Below are 23,284 nucleotides of genomic sequence, written 5' to 3' on the forward strand. Positions count from 1 at the left end.
TATAAGGCTGTATAGTGTCTAAGAAGCTCATATATTTATGGTACTGCCTTGAATGTGTTCAAAAGATTTTTAAAGATTTAATACCTCTGTTAATTTTTCAACTTCTGAAAGTTGTCTGTTTCCTAATTGACTTTCAATAGGTATTCCCAAATTATCACATTTATCCTCCAACTGCACCTCATGTTGCTTATATGCAGCCAAAAGCTAATGCACCTTCCTTCTTCATGGCTGATGAACTCAGACAGGTAAATTATTTTTAAAATATAAAAATAAGTAATAGATTTTATTCATAAAATGTCTGTATAACTTTTCCTTTAAATTATGCAAAAAGCTGTATTCACCACATTGTAAAAGTAAGTTCTGTATTTGTGAGAAGTATAGTACATGCACAAGTACACTCTACTTGAACTGCAGGTGCTGTGTGAAGACTAATAATGGAATTGCTTATTTACTTAACATTAATACTGGATCATGACAAGGATTCATATTCTTACTATTTTTAGTCCTTCTGACTGTAGATTTCATAATGAGAAAGACTATGAGTAGGACAAATATAAGTATCCTGTGAAAAGACTACTCCAGATTTAAAGATTTGGATTTTGCAGGTGATATTCCACTTCTGGTAGGAACCTGGGAATGTTTAGAGGACACGATTGCCAATTTGAAAATAGAGGTTGGTAAAATCAGCCTGAGGATAAATAATGACTAGATGAAAGTCACACAGGCTGGAAATGCCCAAGAGAACATGTGGTTGGTTATTGGACACCAACCCATTGAGGAAGTACAGAAATTCACCTATCTAGGCAGTTGTATTATCAAATGATGGAGACATTGAGAAGCAACATTAGTTGCATAGAAAAGCCAACAAGGATCTGATTTTACAATGCCATCAATCTGCCAGTAGCAATATATGCAAGCAAAACTTGGAAAATCATCATATGGATAGCACAACAGCTCATTGTATTCTGCATGTGCTACCTATGAAAAATACTTGTTGTCAGTTACCAAAACCATACTTCTAATGATGAGATTCTAGGAAGTGGCTCTTGCAGATTACAAGACATTGTGAGGGATTGCAAGTTATATTTTGCTGGACGTTCTGTATCTTCTGGATAACTGTTACCCAAAGATTGCCATGTGCTGGATGTCACCTGGAGGGAAAAGGAAGAGAGGCAGATCCATCAAGACTTGGTGGAAAAAAGTTAAAGACAACTTTATAAACATCGGAATCAATGAGAAGAAGATTACAGCTGACTTAAATTGTTGCAGAAATTTGTTTCCCAGTGTGCTGCAAAGCATAGGATGACCTAAGTCTAAATTCCCACACAGGACTTAGTTACTTCTGTGGAATGACAGCATCAATAGAATACAAGCAAGTTATCATACAGAATAACATGCTGTATTTAAGACTCTGCCTAAGCTGGAATCCTGTAATATTTTCTTGGAGCAAGTTCCACCAAATTGAATATGACTTGATCAATAAACATGTATAGGATTGCAATGTCAGTCATTCTCAAACAGCGAGCACTTGTAATGGTTTTAGTCTGTAATACTTTCATATGGTTACTAAACATATTTGACAAAGTAACAATATATATATGACTATACTCCCAGCTACACCCACTGTCAAATTAAACAGGTCATTTCCCTTCCATTGCCTTTCTCCTGATTTGATATGGTGCCTTTATCTTGAGATAGGCAGGTATTAGAAGACAAACTTAGTTTAACTAACACATGTTCCTTGAATGTTGTATGAAGAATCTTGAGGTCTGCATTCAGTTCACAGGCCAGAATTTGTGTAACAGTACTGTAGAAAAGAAGCTGATCATGCCTCAGGTTTGTGGTGTAATTGTAAGAAAAGCAAGCCACAACTATACTGGAAAGTTTGAGCAAGCCAGTTGTGAGGGAGACAGAGCAGGAGGTTCTTCCTGTACTGTTGAAGCTTTTGGAATATTATATTTAATACATATAAAGTATAGATGTTGATAAACTGGAAAGAATACAAAAAATCATTTATTTGTAAGGCTTTGCAACTGCATGTTTTTCTGGGTTCGCGTGATGCCCTCTACATATGATGCAATCCGAAGAAAAGTCTCATTTGCTTAAAAAATTGCAGGCTTGTGTTATGTGAGCACCCCCACGTGATCTGAAGCACCTTTTTGCTTTTGAATCAGAAGCCATGCCATAGTTACTTGAGTCTAGTGCAGCTTTGTAAATACACCTGCAAAGGTTGCTTGCCTGCTTTTTACTTATAAAAATGGGCTGATAGAGGTAGCAGCCTCTTCTCCAAAATCCTATTTGTTTACATAGATGCAAGCATTTGCCTGTGATGATCTGAACTGAATTAAATAGAGGACTGGTCTAATGACCATGATATGCTGAAACTCTGAATCTTCAACATTGAGAAGAACAAAAATTGCCTGAGGATAGTGAGAGACAGCTATAAAAATACAAGGACAAAAATGTTACTATTAAACTGCAGCATGAAAAATCTGGGATGGAAGACCATTTTATTGTAAGAGCTACTGGCTTTAATTGTGAAACATACTTGCTGAAGAGCAGTCTTGAAGCTTTCTTGATAGGACTAGGTAGAGTCAGTTCTTGAACCAGAAGAATTAATTGACCATTGAGTATATCCAACAACAATATTCAAAAGTTCATAGCTCTCAAAGAAGTTTATTTTGGGTAAGTTTTCATTTTTGTAAAGGAGTCAGCCCAGATAAAACAGAAAAATACATTAGTTTATTTTTACAATTTGCCATAACTACATTAAAAAAACAATAACATGAATTTTATACCTTATCTGTAAGAGCGTAAAATGTTTCCTTTACAGGAGCTGATCAACAGACACTTAATTACAATGGCTCAGATAGATCAAGCAGACATGCCTGGTAAGTAACTAAAAATCCTGAATTTTAAGTTGTGTTTGTGAAGTTTATTTTTGCTTGCTTCAGCTTAGTAACTCTAAATTATTTATACACACACACACACAAACGCACACATATATATATACACACACAGACATAATATATTATATTATATTATATTATATTATATTATATTATATTATATTATATTATATTATATTATATTATATTGTGGGTATATATATATATATGTGTGTGTGTGTGTGTGTGTGTGTGTGGCTGCATGTACTTATATCTATATATTTACACACACCACACACTTATTAAAGACACATTAAATCTAAGTTAACCTAGAACAGTTGTTTTTCTTAGCATTTGTCCCACATGGTTTCTGGGGTCACTTGTTAACCAAGAGCTGTATTGAGCATAATCAGGGTGGCATACAACAGGGTGGCTTTGTATATGAGGTCCTCTCTGTATTGAAACTTAATATAATTATTTCTTTACTATCATATTTTCTTTCTTTCCACAGACCCAAATTTTGTTTTTTCTTTAAACCCAATTCGTAATACAAAATATTTGATTTTACTGATGAATTAATATTCCCCTTTATTTATAATATTTCTTAATTAATAGCTATAGGAAGGGTTTCACGTTGGAGGTGGAGGGTACCTTTCTATAGGTATCTGGCTCTCAAGCCTACATAGCAAGTGTATGCCTATTAATAATGCCTATGAAATGTGAACACTATATAAAGGTTTTATAGGTGTAAACATGAATGATATGTTCTTGTGGAAGAATATGTTTTATGTCTTCTGCTTATCGCATTTGGTTTAGAGTTGTAGGAATCATATCTGCATGGTTCCCAAATCATCATGAGAACTTTCTGAGACATTTAAAGACGCATATTTAAATTTGGTTTAATGTTTTCAGCACAAGAAGATACCTTGAATGTATAACAAATGTTTTATCTGTTCATTTTAAAGCATAACTTTTATTTATAGCTTCTTTGACTGCTTCTTTGGTTATTTCCATATATCCAGTAGAGTTTTGGATTGTTCCTTTTCTCAGATAAATTTCAAAAGTGGTGTTGAATGGAGTAGGAGGCCAGCTTTTTGAAGTAAAATAGCCAAAACCTCAGTGCAGTCGTACCAAAAGAAGCTTTCTGAATTGTAGTTTTATGATCCTTAACACCCACTGTGGGCTGTAGTGGGTGTTAAGGAGACTCCTTGAGTCTGTGATATGCCTTTTTTTGCCTCCATAGCAAATAGATCAATACAATAATTGTTCAGACCACTATAGCAGTTGGATTTCTTCAGGTATTACCTTGAGCTTTTGTGTAATAAAGGAAGCTAACAATTACAAAGTTGATGGTAATAGCTAAACTTTAGAATATTTCTAATTAAGAAAATGTCTGCTTGTTGTGGAAGTACTAGTACCCTACTCACAGCAGTGCAGGCAGCTTCTGTCCTAGTATTATACTCTAACTAGCAATAAAGCAGGGGTGGCAACTTTTTTGAGGACCTAGGGCTACCCTTAAAATTTAAGAGGTAACAGGTTGCAAAATATTTTGACACCAGATATCTGTGGGCTGGAGTGGGTGTTAAGGAGACTTCTTGAGTCTATGATATGCCTTTTTTTAGAGTGTACACTATAGCTTGTCTGTTTTCCATCATAAAAGGCAAGAAACTGATGTCAAGGGCAGGGTTGGCTCCAAAGGCCACAGGTTGCCCTTAACTGTGTTAAAGAGTTCCATTTCTGGATGCATTGTGTCAACTGCCTGTCTCAAATCCTTGTAAAGTACAGAAAATGCTTTAAGTATTAGGCAAGGACAGGGACTGCATAGTGATGTGTCTGCTGGCTCTTTTTTTGAACTTAAAGGAGAGGTTACCAGAACTGGTATTATCCAGAAAGGGGCAGGGAATGGTTACCCCAGGAGATTGAGGAAAGAACCATTTTTATAGCATTTCCACAGTAACACATTTGTTAGGCTTATGCTGTTCTGGTTCAATATATTAGTGTTCTGCAAGTCATTAAACAAGGCAAGTTAAGCTTATTTTAAGCTTTCACAAATATTCTGTCCTAAAATTTTATTTTCTACAACACTGATGATTTTTGGCTATTTGTCCTAAAACATTTCCCTTATGATTAACAATGATCACATATATCTTTTTCTGCCTATGTATAAAATAGCTAATCAAGATCATAGTATTTGTAGTAGGGTACTATTCTTTAATATTTGACTTCTATCCTTTCTAAGGCAAATGTCTTTATTATGAGCAAAGTGTGTATGATTTGCATCAAAACTGTCATTTTAAACTTCTAACTTTGCTACAATCCTCTAAACAAGTGTGTGCATCTAATTGATCTTCTCTGTGCCTGTAATAACTGTTTTCTTAATAATTTTAAGTAGTGTCTAATGTATTTCTGTAAACTGGTTTAGCTGTCCCAACAGAAGTTGACAGCTACCACAGCCTTTTCCCTTTAGAACCACTGCCACCACCCAATCGGATACAGAAAACAAGCAACTTTGGGTACATAACATCATGCTACAAAGCTGTAAATAGCAAAGATGATCTGCCATATTGCCTTCGGAGGATACATGGTGAGGGAAATCCTAAGTTGTCATCTTTTAAAATTTCAATGGTACAGATAATTAAACCTTTTCTATGTATAAATCACAAATTGGATTTCAAATTGAATCATTCCTTTAAAATAAGGAATAGGAATTTGGCCCTAATAACAATCCATAGAATAGGATATGAAGAAATAAATATGTTTTGCTTTGGTGTGTCTCTGTTGGTGGCAGCTCAGATTTTGGAATAGATGTGAACATTCCATTAGAAGTTAATGAATACTTGGTGTATGAAAGGAGTTTTATTTTTTCTTTCCTCAGGTTTTCGTCTTGTTAATACAAAATGCATGGTATTAGTTGACATGTGGAAAAAAATCCAGCATTCAAATATAATAACATTGCGAGAAGTATTCACCACTAAAGCATTTGGAGAGCATTGTAAGTTTCTCATTTTAAGATGTTGGCCAGTTATATCAGAAAACTTGCATTGGTTGCCTACCTAACTCTCACCTTGGTCTCTCTTTGAAAAGCTCTTGTGTTTGCATATGATTTCCATGCTGGAGGAGAGACTATGATGAGCAGGCATTTCAATGATCCTAGTGCTGATGCCTACTTCACAAAACGGAAGTGGGGTAAGGCAAATATATATATTATAAAATGGTTATTGGAGCTTCATTAAAACTTTTCGTTGTATTTTTTTAAAATATCAGGAATACCAAAACTCTTTGAGGGCCCTTGGTCCATTTGTTGTTTTGAGAGCATATTGTTGGTTTTCTTACAAAACGGCTTTGATGAAAGAGTTTTCTCAGTCACAAAATGTCTCCTGTGGTGGATGCAGCCAGTCATAACACAACCAGAAGGAAAAAAGGTTTAGATGCCTTCTAAAGACTCCAGGATGCTCTTTAGCCTCTCAGTTTATCTTTTGTTCTGGATAGAGCATCCTTCTAAATGAGAACTGCATTGCAGTCATTTCCCATGTTTATTTACTAATGTATATGCAAGGCCCTTAGTACTTCTTGGAAATAAATATTATGCAAGACTCTGGGGTTTCATTTCACAACCTGCCACAGTCTCATTTTTTTTTTAATTCAAAAAATTTAATATAAAAAAAGTGGTGTAAGAGATCTGATAAATAGCAAAGGCACTGTTCTTAAGTACCATATGGGGGATTCCAGACAACTAGATCCTTGAGATGCTCAAAAGGCACCACTATTTTAATTTTATCTGTTTACTGCTGCTTACTGTTCTTTAATTCATCTCAAATTGGTCTTATTCATTTTGGACTTCCAGAAATGCTTGCTTAGTAATGGAATGAACTTCCTCAGTTCTGCTAAGGACTAAGAACAAATTATTGTAATGTTGTTTGTAATTTTTTTTTAATTTCGGTTATTCCTTTAGTATGCATAATCTTGATCCTTCTGTTTTTTTCATTTATCCAAATCCTACGGTGCTTGAAGATAAAATTTTGTTTAGTTATCACACTTCTAAAATAGTTTTTCAAAAAGCAATTTGTATATAAATAGGCCAGAAGTTAACTAGTATATTTCATGCTAGATGGTGCACAGTATATTCTAATGTATATAAGTAGAGCATTTGACGGATAGAATAATGTTTAGAGTAGGTATGTTCCTGGTGGCAATTTACAGAGCTTATAATAGTAGAACATGAATTTTTAAAAAATACAGGAATACCTGTGTAACTAAGGGGGAAGAAAGAAAATGCATTACTTAAAGGCATGAAAGAAAAATTCAATTGTTTAGGTGCTTCAATCTATACTTTGCAGTTTTAGGGGGTATTTAAACTATTTCTCTGTAATTTTAAGAGGAGTCTCTTGATATAATGCATTCAGTGCTCAGTGAACTAATTTAAGAAACTTTTTTTTTTGTTAACTTGGCATTTGGCAGTTAAAAGAACAGAACTGTGGTTACATAGCTGTTTTCACATATTAAATTCTGCTGGCACACTGTGGTTAGTCTTTTTTTGTTTTGCCATGTCACTTGCTAACACATTTCAGAATTTTATGGTTGAGGATGTGGTATAAAGTTTTCTTTCGACAGATGAATCAAGGCATGTCACATTGAATTTATTTCTGAACACCTGTGAACTATTTGATTACTTTCTAGATGAACACTAAACATGCACCAATTTACCCCATTCTGCCAGAACACTGAGATTTGGTTGAACCTAATTCAAACTTTTAGTGGTCCTTTTAAAAAATGGCAATTTGACATATTTGCATTAAAAGGCTTGACTTAATTAAGTGGCATTGAAGCATTAAAAAAATCAAGTGCTTTTTAAACTGGTTATAGCTCCTGGTGACATATTTGAACATATCCATGCAGTTTTCTTGATATGATATAAATAAGATTTGCCAATAACTTTTTCTGGGCTTTTTTTCCACCTGACTTTTCCATCTAGCCTACTACAGCCCTGTAACTTCCCAGATGGTATCCTATCTAACATCCAAATTATTCAAGTTAGGGTGGAGAAATGTTTTAAATTCAAATCACTTATCAAAATGTAAAGATTACATTTTTCCAAAAATTTACCTTGCTTGTGTTTTAAAACATAACATAACAACACCATAAAATATAAAGCACAATGTGCAATCCAAACATGAAAATGAAACCAAACAAAAAGTTAAGACTGATAATACACTGTCAGTCTTACATTAGCAACATGATCAGCAGTCACATACTATTAACTTCTGTTAAACATGTCAACCCTCATTGGTTAGAGCAGGAAGTTGCATGTGTTCAACAAGAGCAAGCCACTATCTGGAGCTGGAAGTGGAGGAGGGGAAGAGAAAGAAGCAGAGAGAGAAAAAAATACTGTGTTTCTACAAAAGCAAAATATTTCAGGGGCTAATTTGATAAATTACATTTGGTTTTGCCTGAGTGCATTGCAGATTAAGAGAAGCAAGCCTTCCCTCATTTGTACAAAGAACTTTGTATAAAGTTCTTAAAAATTGCAGGTATTTTATTTTTGACATAGAAATCAAGTCCTTATTCAGGAAATGCTGTTTCTGAACCTACTTCAGACAGGTGTACATGATTTTTTAAAAAATGCTCTATAATATACTTTTGAGGTTTGCTGAAAAAAATGCTAAAAGAAAAAAGTTGCAGGAGGAGGGATTTGCAGCACAAGTAGCTTCTATGTCAAAAATAAGTGGTTTTGAAGTGGAAGATGGAATGGCCAGAAGAATTGCTCATAAAAAGTTATCTTTTAATAGAATAATGCTAAAAGTTCTCTTGAGAACAAGTGTGACAACTAAGTCCCTGAATTGCAACTCACATCATTTTGAGTAATTGTCTGTGATAATTTTCATGATGCAAAAGATCTCCTCAGAAATAATGTTGTATTAATCTATAATGCTATGACTTCGAGAAATATTGAGAATACTTGAAAGAGAATGATACATACCTACCCTTTCAGGATAAGCAACATTATGCAAACTGCAGAAAAGTAATAAGAAATAGTAAGAAATAAAATAAATAAAATAAAATAAAATAAAGGCATGAGCTAAAAGAAAATATGGCTAAATTGAGTTTACACTAAAGCTATTCACTGTACCTATCTATACTTTTTGGTTATTGCAAAATATTTTTGCTTCCACCATGTTCATGCACCAAGTCATACATTGCCTTTTAATCTTTAAAGTACTCAGCCTCTCTCTTTTTGGAATCTCATGAGTTCCATCCAAATGACTTTCTCAGTCTTTCCCTTCTTTTTAAATATTTCACTCTTCCTTCTTTATTTTGTTATGCCATAATTCATTTTGTTTATAATATTAATCAACCTTGATTAATGACTTTTGTAATTACTACTCACTCAGCACCCATTGATTCTTGGTCCTGTTGCTACTTGCTTTTACTGCATGTGCTTTTTAAGTACCCCATTCCTATCGTATTCAACATTTATGTTTCTCCTGATATACCCAACTCTTAATTCCATAAGACAAAGAGGGCAGAAGCAAAAATAATAATAGTTATTATAAATTAACTTGGACCATGAGACAAATTTTCTAAGAAGAAAAATATGTAGCATTCCAAATTCATTCAGTCATATCTCTAATGGGTTTGGAAATTCTGGGATTTTTTTTTTTTATACATGCCATGTAATTAGTGTTGATTAATTTGCACTCTCTTTTTTATGGAAAAGCAGAACAAAAACACAGCTTGTCCCAGATGATGTCATCTACCACTAATAGTGTTTTATTTGTATACATGGGATGTTTTGTTTTATCAGTATACATGTTTTTGCTGCTTTCTTAAACTTAAGAGTTGTGGTTAGTAAATGATAAAGGTCCACATAATTCATCAGCCTTTCATAAAGTAGACAACAGAAGCTTTTGGTAAATCTATAAACAGGATATGAAGGCAATAATTCTTCCAAATGCTACTTTTCCAGCAATTTATATTTTCCTGCATATTGTGTCTAAACAAATAAGCTGTGCTTGAATGTTGTTGCTAAAACAAATAACACAGCTTTTCCCAACCTGGCAGCTTTCAGATATGTTTTCCAGAATTCCCAATCCCAACATTTCTAGAAGGTACCACATTGTGGAAAGTTGCAGCAACAGATCTGAAAGTTCTGTTTCACATGTCTAGTAACAGGATATAACTGTTCATTCAGTACAACCTTCATCTAAGGAATGTGCAGATTCTCTCTGCTTGAGAGTCACATCACATTTTATGTGGCATGTCAAGGGCTACAGGATAAGGTAGGGGATGACAGGGACTAAACTGGACCTGATTTTAGGGTGCGGGATCCTTTGGTTTGTTTTTGCTTTAATGTTGAAATGAATGCCTTATGCCTCAGCAAGGCTAGAGGCACACGTTTCGCCCCTGAAAATGCCTCCCTAAGCACTTTCTAAAAGGCAAAATTTGGGCCTTGCCTTTTAGGGGTGCAGGCTGGCCTATTTTTTTTTTGCATCCCAATGTATTACTTTTATTGAATATGTTCTCAAAAGTTAAAATGATCAGTAGATTGCGTTGCTTGCTCTAATAACAATTTTTACCTTGTTTTGAAATAAAAGAAGCTTTTAGTTTTACTATCAGTTAAAAAAATTGCTACAAGCAGTATAAACCTGCAAGTATAGAGTTCATTTGTACTCTTAATTCTGCCAATAGGTCAGCATGATGGACCTCTGCCCCGGCAACATGCAGGATTGCTGCCCGAGTCCCTGATTTGGGCCTATATTGTGCAGCTTAGCTCTGCATTGCGGACTATTCATACAGCAGGATTGGCCTGTCGAGTAATGGATCCCACAAAGATTCTGGTAACTGGCAAAACAAGGTGAGACATTTTGCTATTATGTTGTTGGTGAAGAAGGCCCCAATTATGAGGCCTTCTAATATACTTTCAGAATTGCTTCTTCTCTCCACCACCAGCTTTTCTACCTGAAAATTTGCCATTTGCACCCATTCTGCTAAGATAAGGAAGCATACAGTCCTTCGCATTCATCCTAATTAATGGCTCAGCATAGAAGATGACATGAGGCTAACTTAATTTATATCTAATTCTAACTGCCATATATTCCAAGCCTATGGATGTAAGTTCCTCAGTACTGAGTACCATTTATTACCAAGTAGGTGTGCCTACAATTGCAATCTTTATCTAATAATCTTAAGTATCAAATGATACAATGAAGGATTGTATTGAGGATTTTGCTTTAAGAAATCCTTTGATTTCTGAAGCTGTGTCAGTAGTAGTACTTAGCATGACATCTCATAAACAGCATGCAAAGCGTAATGGGGAGGAGAATGTACATAAACTGACAGAATGTACAACATTTCTAATGTTAATTGCCTAGGTGGTATACAGCATTCTGTGACATACTTTGTTCTTGAATATCAAAAGAAAGAAAGTGCAAAAAAACCCACCTTTATATTGTGAGTGCCTTGCGTACCTGTTCATACATATATTCTGTCCAGCTCACATGAATCACAAACCTGTGTACCCCTTTACATTATGATAATATTAATTTGCTAATGGTAATTGTTTAACCAAGAACTTTTGTGGAATTGGTGAAGAGATCATAGGGTACGCCTAACAGGGTAAGGAGGAGTTTTAAAACTTTTCTTTTTCTACAATGCTTTGTCCTGAAGGTTGAGAGTGAACTGCGTTGGAGTCTTTGATGTGTTAACATTTGATAACAGCCAAAATAATCCTTTGGCTCTAATGGCCCAATATCAGGTAAGATATTGTATCCTTTATTCTACATTATTTGCTCACCTAATTCTGCTGGTGGTCATCTTGAAGTAGACGTCAGGTGACTTTAATTGTCCATGAAATCCTCTTTAATTTCTCAATCATCCTCAAAAAATAGATACCGATTAAAAAGCTGAAATTCAGAGTTGGTGACAAGCTCAGTCTAAGACAGTGTTTTTCGACCTTGGCCTCCTTAAGCATGGCTGGCTGGGGAATTCTAGAAGTTGAAGTCCACACAGCTTAAAACAGCCAAAGTTGAGAAACACTGGTTTAAGATGAAAGCCTTTCTGGGAGGGCAATCAAGGTATTGGGCTAGGACTAGGAAGACTCAACGTGAAGCCCTACCTTAGTCACAGAAATTCATTAGGTGACTTTGGATCATGCTGTCTCATGCTTTCTATATTACAAAATTGTTTTTGTGGAGATAAAATGAATGGAAATTTCTATGTAAGCTCTGATGAGCATTTTAACCTAGATGCCTTCATTTAAGCATAACCTGTAATGAAGGGAGACACTTGGCAAGAATATTCTGTAAGCACCTAAATAGAGTATCTCTCATAATTTAGAGAGCCAGTGCATTTCACTGTACACCCGCTACACAGAAGAAAAAGCAGGACATAAATCTTACAAATGGCAGATTTTTTTATTTTGTGCAAAATTTGTGAAACAGTCCATCAGTGTTTCCATTATATAAGGCCCTTGTTCACATCCCTAGCATCCCACATCAGTTCCTAATGAAATAGTGTTAGTTGTGTGACATTAAGGCTAAGTGATTATTTTTGCAGTAGCTTTAATACAACCTATTCTTCTTGGCTAGCAAGATCATCAATGGTATTCAGTTAATAATTTTTTGAAAGGCAAAAGTGAATTTCCACCTTCCAAGTCACTCTTTAGGAATTGCGAGCATTGTGTGTCTATAATGTGACTTGTTTCTGCCAACCTGAGAAATTATAATAACACAATGGGGAGGTAGGCATACTAATAATTTTTTTACAGTTTCACCATTTTAATAATGGGAACTATATAGTTCTCTAATAGTTGTCCTAGCTAGATGGCAGAATTTTTGATGGATTGATTGATCGGCTAAATATTTAGCCTAATTGCATAAAAAAAGCCATAATAGGTAATATTAATATATAATATAAAAAGAAAAGGTGTTTAAGAAAAAAAACATCCATGCTACAGCAATAACTTTAAAATAATGCAAAGGCACAATATTTGATATAAGCTTTTGATTTTCCATACACTTTGTGAGATACAAAACAAATTTGGAGAAAGGAGAGAAAAATTATTGGTTTTGAACACATGGAGTCTGCATTTACTTATATTCTTAAACTGAAATACAGGAGGAACTATGAACATTCATCTCTGTGAAATACATGAATGGCCACCTGAACCATTCCCAGAAAATTGTACATGCCAGGCTACAAGGGAAATTGAGCCCAAAAAGACTTGCCAGTATTGACAGTATTTTAGACTACTGTCAAAAATAGGCTGAACTTCTTTGACTGCAGGTAGCTTTTCTTTTAACCTGCCTTTAAGATTTGTTACAGTATATCCAGTAACTCAGTCTACTTCTAAAACCCTTTTCATCACCTGGAATATTTCTGCTGGAGAGCTACCTAAAGATGTAAAGATAGTAGCAAAATGAATTTTCCTAATTAAACTATGCCATATGGTAAAATGGAAACAAATCTGAGCTACAGCTAGATTTTTTTTTATTAACAATGGATTTAAAGTTGAAATTTATCATTTCTGGAGAAGTCAAGGGCACTTTACATATTACAGTGGTCCTTGATTAATGACCGCTTGTTCAGCTACCATTCAGACTTGCAACCAGCCCAGATTTCCAACCGTCACAGTATCCCATGGTCATGTAATCATGATTTGTGACCTTCCCTGTCAAGTAAATGGGGAAGCTGGCAGGAAGTCAGAAGTCACATTCACATGAGGTCCTTGCTAACAACCCACACGATCCTCACTTAATGACAGTAACTGGGGACTGCTAGGACTGCTGTCACTAAGTGGCATGGTCATGTGATATGCTTTATGACTTAAACGCTTAGCAACAGAAATTCTGGTCCCAGTTACTGTTGTTAAGTGAGGACTACCTGTATTTGGAATTTACTTAGCCAAATAAAGGCATTGCCTTGGTAATGGAATTTGGACTGCATAATGCTTGATATCCTAGTTTCTACTCAGTTGTTTCAGCTTTCCTCCAGGCCAAAAATACCCTGTGTAGTACTTAAGAATTACATTGATTGTCTGGAATGATGTTTGAATGTTTCTTTTGTGCCTTTTGCATTTGGGAGTTTAAAATTTTAACTGTTCATCTGAGAGCTTGTGTTCAGAACCAGGTTAAGTTACAGATATCCATGTAAATATCAGCTAAGCAAGACTTAAAAATTTGAAGGCAGCTTATGCTAAGTTTCCTGAATTCTTCATCATCATGTATAAAAAATGTCTGTGGAATTATCTTATTCCCAAATCATTATGTTTTTTAATGAGAGAATACAAAGCTAAAAATGGAACTTAATTCTTAGGTTATTGTGTAACTAGTATATACACTCTTATTCCTACTGTCAGCCATCATTCAGTAATATTTTCATTTTGAAATTTATGTTGCTCATTTAACCAGACTTAGACATTACACAGCACATACATTCTTGAGAATGTTTCACTTGCCCAGAGCAATCTCATTATGCTATATTCTCTTGCTCATTTAATTAGGAGAGGATAGAAGCTAGAGATGAATTAGAAGGACCATAAGAAAAACATGCATTGTTTCTTGCAGTCTATTTTTCATAGTCTGTTTCAGCCACATGAATAAAGACTGTCATACAGTAAATGGACATAAATAGAACCATAGATAGAATCAGAGGAGAAAACAAGCATTGAAAGGAAGAAACGTAATTGAGGGGGAAATAAAAGAATGCAACAAAAAGGAAAAATATGTGGAGGTAAGAAACAAGCAGTGTGAAGAAAAACTGGGGAGGGAAGAAGTTACTGAAGCATATTTTGCATCATGATAAACATAACTATCAAAGTGGGTTACAGCATTAATAGAATGGGAGAATGTTGTATTTCTACATTTGCTAAGTCTATTTGCATTTGATCCTACTTAAAATTGCACAAAGTCCATTTTAATGTAGCATCTGTGAATATATGGGCACAGTATGGAATTATTCTGCAGTTCAGTGATTATGATTACATCATTTTTCACTTAATGAAAATGAATAAAACATCACATGAAACTGCAAAGGATGCAAGCAGAAGCACTGAACTTCATATAGGATACTTAGAAAATTGGAATGGAGAACCTTTTGAACATGCAAGTGCACTTGGGAAATTTGGTACTCTGATGATTTTCTTCCCTCTTTAGTAGCAAGTATTTTTAGATAAATAGCTCAACACAGTGATTGCGGTCACACGTTGTTCTAAGCCACAGTTAGGTTGTCAAACACAATTCCTGTGGCCTGATACAGACTAATCCATGAATGATGCTTTCCAAGCTACAATGCCATATCCTGAGACAATATGTATTTGTGGAGCATCAGAAACAGAAGACATTGCATATGTCCTTTTCAACTGTCAATTATATGCCTCAATAAGGGCTCAGTACTTAGAGACGCTACTTGACAGAACCATATATTGAGACTCTAACAAAAGGTTATCTTATTTCCTTCAGGGCACAAACAAATATGTAGCCACTGGAACTGTCAAATTTATAGTCAGGGCTGTCCAGCAGAGAAAATGTTTTATAGAACACATCGGGGTTGCATGCAAAAGTGATGAATTCACCTAACACATATTGGTTTCAAATTTTAATATTCATTTTATTATATATCTCTGCACTCTATTTTATCTTATACTATTTTATCCTACTTTTTATCCTTACTCTATCTTACCTTACTGCATTTATCTATTTTATCCCACTGGAGTCTATTTTATCCTATTTTACTGTACTTTATTCCATTTTATTGTATCTTACAATAAATCATTTGTATCTTACAAATCAGCATTTGGCTGATGCCTATGCTTTGATATGGTCAAATGACTAATCACTAAAGTATACCACATACATATATACAAGCTGCAATGGCTGAATTCACACATCAGATTAAGTCAGAACAAAACCAAACCCTTTTTATCATGATGTGCGAACCCAGCCACTATATTAAGAATAAATCATTGTGTTTCTTTTGAGAGTTTGTCTTTATTTAAAAGGGGAATGTTATTAGGAATACAGCATGATTAGTTGACACTCATGATGCTAATATTTTATTTGATAATCACTGTTAGCATACAAACAATTTAGAAGTAATAAACAATGTTGATGGGTCATCCTAATCCTAAATTTGCATTTAAGATGTTGTGTATCTGTGGTACTTTCAAAGGCTATACAAAGTCTTTGAAAGAGGTGGTTTGCTATGAATGAAAGTGCATACTGAGTACCTCCTCTTGCATTGCTAAAGCAGCCTAGTAATTTGCAACATTTGTGCAGGTGCTTTGGAGGTTGCTACACATGAAAAGTAGCATGGCTATGCATGCAGATGTAAGTGGAGGCAGCCAGAACAGTTCTGAAATAACCATGCTACTCTTGCAAACAATGCAGTTCTCTGAACAAGTCAAAAAGAAATTCTTTGTACGTGCACCCAAGCTCTGAGTATGAGTACTATTGTTTATTTTAAAATTTTCTATATTGGCTGTCTTGCTATGTAGTTCCAGACAAGATTTAATGTCAGTGATGGTGAACCTTTTGGGCTTGGCATGCAAAAATTCAGAAAATGCCTAACTTGACTCTGGTGGAGTGTCACACTCCCCCTGAACAAAAGAGAAACAATTCTTTACATATTCATTTAAAAAAAAAAAACAGTCCAGTCATGCGTGGTGCTATGTATTATATAAACAAATGTCAAATAATTACAAAAATGAAATATGAATAAAACAAACTCAGTTTCTTTGATAACTCAAACAGGGAAAATAGTTGTTGTTGGGTGTTGGTGAATGCTGGCATGTCACCCAGAGCATTGTGGCATGTCACCTTTGACATGCATTTCATAAGTTCTCAATAATTCTTTAATGTAATTACTTTGCCTTTGCTTCCCTTGCTATTGAACTCTTAAGACAATATTGTGCAACTTTTTTTTTTTTTTAAGCTGAATGTTTCAGGTAAATTAGTATTTTTAAAAAATGGGCTTTGTGTTTGGGAATGCATGGAAACAAAGGGTAACTCTACTGGTTTATAAATGAACATGAGATCTCTGGAAGGCAAATCTCTCTATTTCTACTCTTTAAAAAAATGGCTTCAAATCACCTCACCAAGATTCAATCAAATTTCAGAGGCATGTCTTTAAGCCATTTGAGAGACTATTTAAAGCTGGAAATGGGAGCAGATCATCTCTTGGAAGTTTCCATCTTTATTCCCACTTAAATCATCCCTTGCCCCAATAAGACTTAAAAAGAAAAAAATCCTGTCCCTTTGGTAGTAGCAACATCCATCTGATGGGATTTCATATGGCTATCCAACTAGTTTATAGGCTTTGATCCCAAGTCTGATTTTGGGAGGAGAATAGAATTTTCTCTTTTGCTATATTCACCTTCCCCAAATCTTTCTCTGAAATTCTGTTGAGGATATACTTCAAAAATATTGGAGTGGTATAGAAGTCAAAGGAAGGTTTGATAGAAATATCAGCTTCTAAGGAAGAACATCTTTGGATTTAAATTCGTTAGGTAAATCTTATAAAAACATTCTTCCTGAATTTTGGTTATGTGGACAATCTTTAAAGGAAACAAAAATAAAAGCCTTCATTTTAAAAAAAAATGGTATTTGATGATTAACATAAACAGTCTTAGAGGAATTCTTACATACGAATATCTATATAGTTTAAAGGAGAAAAATGTGTTTAACTGTTCTAGTGCTAAATAATCATCAGTGTTCAAACTACTTTACAGGTGTTGCTAATTATTGGGTATAGCAGGGCTTACTTATTGTGTGTTTAGCCGGAAAAACACAATTACCATGCTTGGTTACCTCACAAAATGGAGATCTTAAACCTCTTTGACTTGCAAGTTGCTAACTGATGAGCAATACTTGCCAAAAGTTAATGAAGAAAATCTGGTAAGAAGAAAATCTTTCCACAGAGATGGAAATTGGGTTAAGGAAAAGTGAGAGAGCAAAACCCATTATTTAATAAATACCCAATAGTATTTATTAAAATAACCTATGAGATAAAGTGAACAATTTATTATGCAGTTTTTTCCCATTTTGATAATTACAAGTTATCTATCATTTGTATATAAGATAATTTGTACTTATCATACTTAAAGTGCTAAGAAAATGTGCAGTGTATTTTAGACCCTGGTGAATGTATGTGTGGGTTTTTTTGTTTTGTTTTTTTAGCAAGCAGACTTGATCTCCCTTGGGAAGGTTGTGCTGGCTTTGGCTTGCAATTCTTTGGCAGGAATTCAGAGAGAGAATTTGCAGAAAGCGATGGAGCTGGTGACAATCAACTATTCCTCTGATTTGAAGAATCTTATTTTGTAAGCTACTTTGAAACCGTCACAAAGAAAGGTTGATTATGCAATGATAGTGCATTGATTTGTGGGGGAACTTCAAATATGTGTGTATGATCTGCTCTGTATGGATATTTTGACATTAGAGAAGCATAGCTATGATAAAAATTCTTCATGATCCTAGAGACACAGAAGAATCCCTTTGAGGAGTTGTAGGAATAAAGCTCATTCACCCAGCCAATAAGGAAAAATAAAGTCAAATTTTAGTTAACATAAATCAGTATTTTTAGAACACACGCGTGTGTACACTGTCTCCTTAACTCCAAATTTTGGCAGTCTGCAGTCACTTAGATGTTGGCTGCTGGACCTGCGTATAACATAGTGTACTAAAAATTATTAATGCAAGATCTAGGTTCAAATTCCAGTTTAGTCATGAAGCTCACTGGGTGGCTTTGGGAAATCAGTTGCTTACTCAGCCTAATCTGCCTCACAGATCTGTTGTAAAAATAAAAGAGCCACATATGTTGTCTAAGATCCTTAGAACGCGAGCATAGGATAAGATGAAAATTATAATACGATATTGCAGCGATATTTATAATAGCATTATAATCTTACCTCAGAATGATCCTGCAGAAATGCTGACTCATTATAGAAGCTTGGTTGAAAGCAACTGCATCATTTACTGGCAATATAAAGAAGCTATGTATTCTTTCTGAAATTTTAATTGTAAATCTTTTCTAATATGAAACTCAGTGAATTGTTGCTGTAGTACTAGGGCTTGGCTATATAGAAAATAGATTTTAGGTTCTATTTGTATACCATGCTCATAGTGATAACAGTGCAATATGATAAACTGGAATTGATACTTGATAATTAATTGTTTTAACACAATTAATTTGGAATTCAAATGTGATTTGATCATATTTAAATTTAATACCAAAACAAGCATTTTAAATTTAAAAAAAAAGGGATAACAGAGCTGTGCTCACTGCCAATTGAGGAAGTTTATAAAAATTGTGATTGAACTTGGCTGTTTAAGTTTAGTTCATCAATCTAATTTTCAGCCTGGGGATTGTATTGCAGCTTTTTGTTCTACTAACAGTTATGTCTGATCACATGATAACATCACTGGGTAGGTGGCGCCAAAATATTTTGGCTTGTCATCTGAAGGAAGGAAATAGAATGTAGAAATGGTTATATTTTGCATTACAGGGATTTAATAGTCAGTTTCCTTCTTTTTGACAATTAAATTAGCCAAATGTCCTATTGCTGAAAACCAGCCATTTAGTCACTGAATTTTAGCAATGTGATGGGACAGTGTTCTGGGAGTTCACATGAAATCTTTGTTTGCCCATACCTAAATATCAGTTGTAATTGACTTCCTATATGTAATTTATAGAGTTACAAATACTTTCATTGACAAGGATTTTCTTTAGAAGCCCAGTTATAATAATTTTTAGGAATTTCCTTTGATAGATATTTGCTGACTGACCAAAACAGGCTTCGAAGTGTCAATGATATCATGCCTATGATTGGTGCAAGATTCTATACTCAGTTGGATGCTGCCCAAATGAGGAACGATGTTATAGAAGAAGATCTTGCAAAGGTAAAACATCTTATTCTATCATACACTGTACACTGCAGTCTGCAGTCAATTTTTTTTTTCATACCCTGACAATGGACAGATGGATGTAGCTTGTTTCAGGGCATTTTCAGGATATCATAGGTATTCAGACTTTTTCCTATGAGCTACAAAGTCAGCTGAGAAAATACTTTGGGAGTTGATCATTGGGTTTCCAATCTCTGTTCATATAAACAGCCATGCTGGATTAGGCCAGTGGTCTTTCTGGTACAGCATCCTGTTTGTATGGATACGAAAACCACAAGCAGGACATCAGTGTGATACTATTTTATGTTTTGCAGTAATATATTCAGAAGTTTATAGTCTCAGATATTGGGGATAATATATAGCCAGGAATTACAAGTATGTATGTATGTATTTAGCAAATTTAGCAAAGTAGCTATGAATTGCTTTATCCTTGATGAGTTTGTGTCATAACAGCCATCCAAGTGATGTCCATAATTGCCCTTTGGGATAACAGCTCAGTAGTTTTAGCTGTGTGAAAAAGTACTCCCTTTTATATGGCTAGTTTTGTTAGATGTCAGGTTCTAATACTATGATGGAGTGAAGGAAAAAAATCATTTTCCTTACTGTCCACTCCATATATACTTCTAAATACTTCAGTCATTTCTCTCTCTTTTTTTCTGGTCTAAAAAGTCACTAATGGTTATAACTTTTTCTTATGGATAGGGTTACAATTTTAGTACTGATATTTTGCATATTACTCAAGGTTATTCAATACATTGTTTTAAACCCCTTAGGACATTTGTATTTTTATTTCATTTTCTACTGAGCCCCAATATCTGCCTTTTTCAGAGGAGTTGCACACTTATCAACACATTGAGATCTCATAGCTTTGATTCTCTTGACTAGCCCTCTGCATAGATTATCTAGCATTTTAGGAACAGTTACAGTACCCTACATTACTGGTGCCAGTGTGTACCACATTTGCTAATTTCCCTACCGCACTCTACCAGATTGTCTATATTTGCATTTTAATCACCATAAATAGGCCAATACCATATGGATTCTTTCTCAAAAGTCTCCTTTGTGAGCCTTGCTTCAGGCACATCCTTGGTGCAAGGATTACCTGTTTATCCTCCAAGGAGTATCCCCTCAAAGGGATCAGTTCTTCCTTCATTGGAATTGCGCCCTCTATCTCCATGACACTTCATGTTCTGTGACGGTGGAAGAACTGTCATTTTTACAATAGGATACAGGTGTCATAGTTCTGAAAGTCTTGCTTACGTATTACTCTAACTCACTGTTACTTCCCATAGGCGTGTGTGAATTCAGTCATAGTCTGTGCTGCTGTTTTATCATTGTAGCTAGTATTAGCATTGGAAGGGTTACAAACTGCCGGTTAAATTATTTAACAGAACAGAAAAGGAAGGACTTTACTCTCTTGGTAAACTTGAATAGGTACCTAACTTTTTATCTTGACACTTTGTCACTGGGCTGAAATATTTAGAAATTGGGGCTTCTTTTCATTTGTAGTATTTGTGATTATTGCTGTTGCTGCCGTTATTGTTCCTCAAGCCAATTTGTCTCTTAAATCTTGTTTTCAGGAGGTTCAGAATGGAAGATTATTTCGTCTTCTTGCAAAATTGGGAACAATCAATGAAAGGCCAGAGTAAGGAATTCAGAATTTTCTGCATTACATTATTGTAAAAATGGCATTACAGGGAGAACACAAATAATCATGTATGATGGAGTTCCAAAATATATCAGGCTCTGAAAAGATGAACTAGGTTATTTTTATAATATCCCCACCAAAACTTTCTGGTATGTGATTTTTATATACGTACATACACACACACACACAAACACACACAAAACACATGTATATATGTATTACTCATGGCCTGGATGGACAATCGCATCTTGATTTGAGGTTTGTCTGAAAGCTGAAAATAATTAGTGCAAGACGATACTTTATAGAATTTAACAATTTCCTGCATTTTCATGAGACTTGTAACTGTTTTAAACTCCAAACTGTTAGTTTCTTTTTGGGAAGGTATTTCAGTTTTTTCTCCCAACAGCAGCAAACAGCCTCCAAGTGCATACAGTGGTACAGTGCCAATTCTGGAGACTGGGAACAAAAATTGATATTTATAGAGAATGCATTCTCCTGGACACTGTAAGTCTGACTGCAGCAATGAATGATACTGAACGTGAAATTATGTAATAGAATATTTCATGTTGAATGCTGGAAATTACAATTATCACATAAAAGCCTCTATGATATATCTTTCAAAATAACCAGATTATTTCAGTGAGAGAAAAAATACGGAGCTTGACTAATTTAAAATTAATTTAAAAGCAGTAAATTTTAGGAATCTGATCAAATTGAGGAAGTCAATAAATCCCATAATAATAAATGTATAAATGATGCTGTTGGCATAATGAGCTTTTGCTCTCTTCAATTCTGAAGACTTCTTTTTCTTAAAAATATAACACATATAAATAAATACATGTAGCCTGAGCTGTGTGGGTGCCTGTCCTGTTAATGAGAAACATAAACATTCTGTTTTATGATAGGTTCCAGAAGGATCCAACATGGTCGGAAACTGGAGACAGGTATCTCCTGAAGCTCTTTAGGGATCATCTTTTCCATCAGGTGACAGAAGCGGGTACTCCTTGGATAGATCTCAGTCACATTATCTCTTGTCTTAACAAGGTAAGCTAGAACTTCAGTATTTTTCATTCATCGCAAATTCACTGTATTGTGTTTCTTCCTCACTTTTTTCCTCCCTTTGGAATGCAAGCAAATTTCTCTTAAAATGCATATAATTGTCATTGTTGTTAGCAGTCACATAACTCTGTGGTGACACTTTAAGGTGTCACAAGCTTCCTAAGTTGGGTTGCTGCATGTGAGAGACCTGTTTCAGAAAAAGCACCGAATAATAGTTTAGCAGTAAGGAATTTCAGGTAGATAAACCTCAGTATCACACACTCTCCTTTATTCCTGTAGCATGGCCATGAGCAACATTTTAATTTTAAAATAAATATGGTTTATTTCATTTTACATAATTATGGTTAATTTAAACCAGTAAACAAGTTCTGATGAAACCATGATTCAAGACAACAATTTATTTTTTAATAATGTAATACAGGAAACTACAACACCAACCGGGGGAACAAAAGATAAACAGTGGTTATACTATGAGGAATAAAAACCTAGATATATTATGCTGATTAAAATAACTGAAGCATGACAAAAAGAGAAAAAAAGACTAATAGGAAAAAAGAAAGAAAAGAGCCATATATCAGTATAAAACCCATTCAGTTGTTAAACTTATCATTAAATCTAGACCATATTGAAATATATTGCTCCATCTTCTGATTTTTAGAAAACAAAGGCTTTTAAATAATAGATAACAGACTATATCTTGAACCCCATTCTTTAAAATCAGAAGAATAAGTTTTTTCCCCACTTATATAAAATGATCTTCTTTGCTGTGTCCCAAACTTAATAGAGCCAAAGCTCTT

At 34.6% G+C, this 23,284-nt stretch overlaps 1 protein-coding gene across 4 annotated transcripts in view; it reads left to right on the forward strand.

Moving 5' to 3' along the window:
- PAN3 (poly(A) specific ribonuclease subunit PAN3) overlaps positions 1 to 23,284 on the forward strand; it is a 72,128-nt gene that overhangs the window by 43,121 nt on the left and 5,723 nt on the right. For 2 of the 4 annotated variants that reach the window (XM_088140693.1, XM_088140694.1), the window contains 11 exons: positions 141 to 245; positions 2,834 to 2,891; positions 5,311 to 5,472; positions 5,764 to 5,880; positions 5,973 to 6,074; positions 10,575 to 10,740; positions 11,553 to 11,640; positions 18,059 to 18,198; positions 19,648 to 19,777; positions 21,361 to 21,425; positions 22,334 to 22,472. In XM_088140693.1, coding sequence (XP_087996819.1) covers positions 141 to 245; positions 2,834 to 2,891; positions 5,311 to 5,472; positions 5,764 to 5,880; positions 5,973 to 6,074; positions 10,575 to 10,740; positions 11,553 to 11,640; positions 18,059 to 18,198; positions 19,648 to 19,777; positions 21,361 to 21,425; positions 22,334 to 22,472 — 1,272 coding nt within the window. Of the gene's footprint in view, positions 1 to 140; positions 246 to 2,833; positions 2,892 to 5,310; positions 5,473 to 5,763; positions 5,881 to 5,972; positions 6,075 to 10,574; positions 10,741 to 11,552; positions 11,641 to 18,058; positions 18,199 to 19,647; positions 19,778 to 21,360; positions 21,933 to 22,333; positions 22,473 to 23,284 lie in introns of those variants that run through there. The other 2 variants (XR_015796110.1, XM_088140695.1) reach the window with 2 other exon arrangements.

The sequence above is a fragment of the Python bivittatus genome, unplaced genomic scaffold (genome assembly GCF_059951505.1).
Source record: "Python bivittatus isolate LINGU-HERP-01145 unplaced genomic scaffold, Pbiv_v1 ctg000340_np1212, whole genome shotgun sequence".
In the NCBI taxonomy this organism is placed as follows: Eukaryota; Metazoa; Chordata; class Lepidosauria; order Squamata; family Pythonidae; genus Python; species Python bivittatus.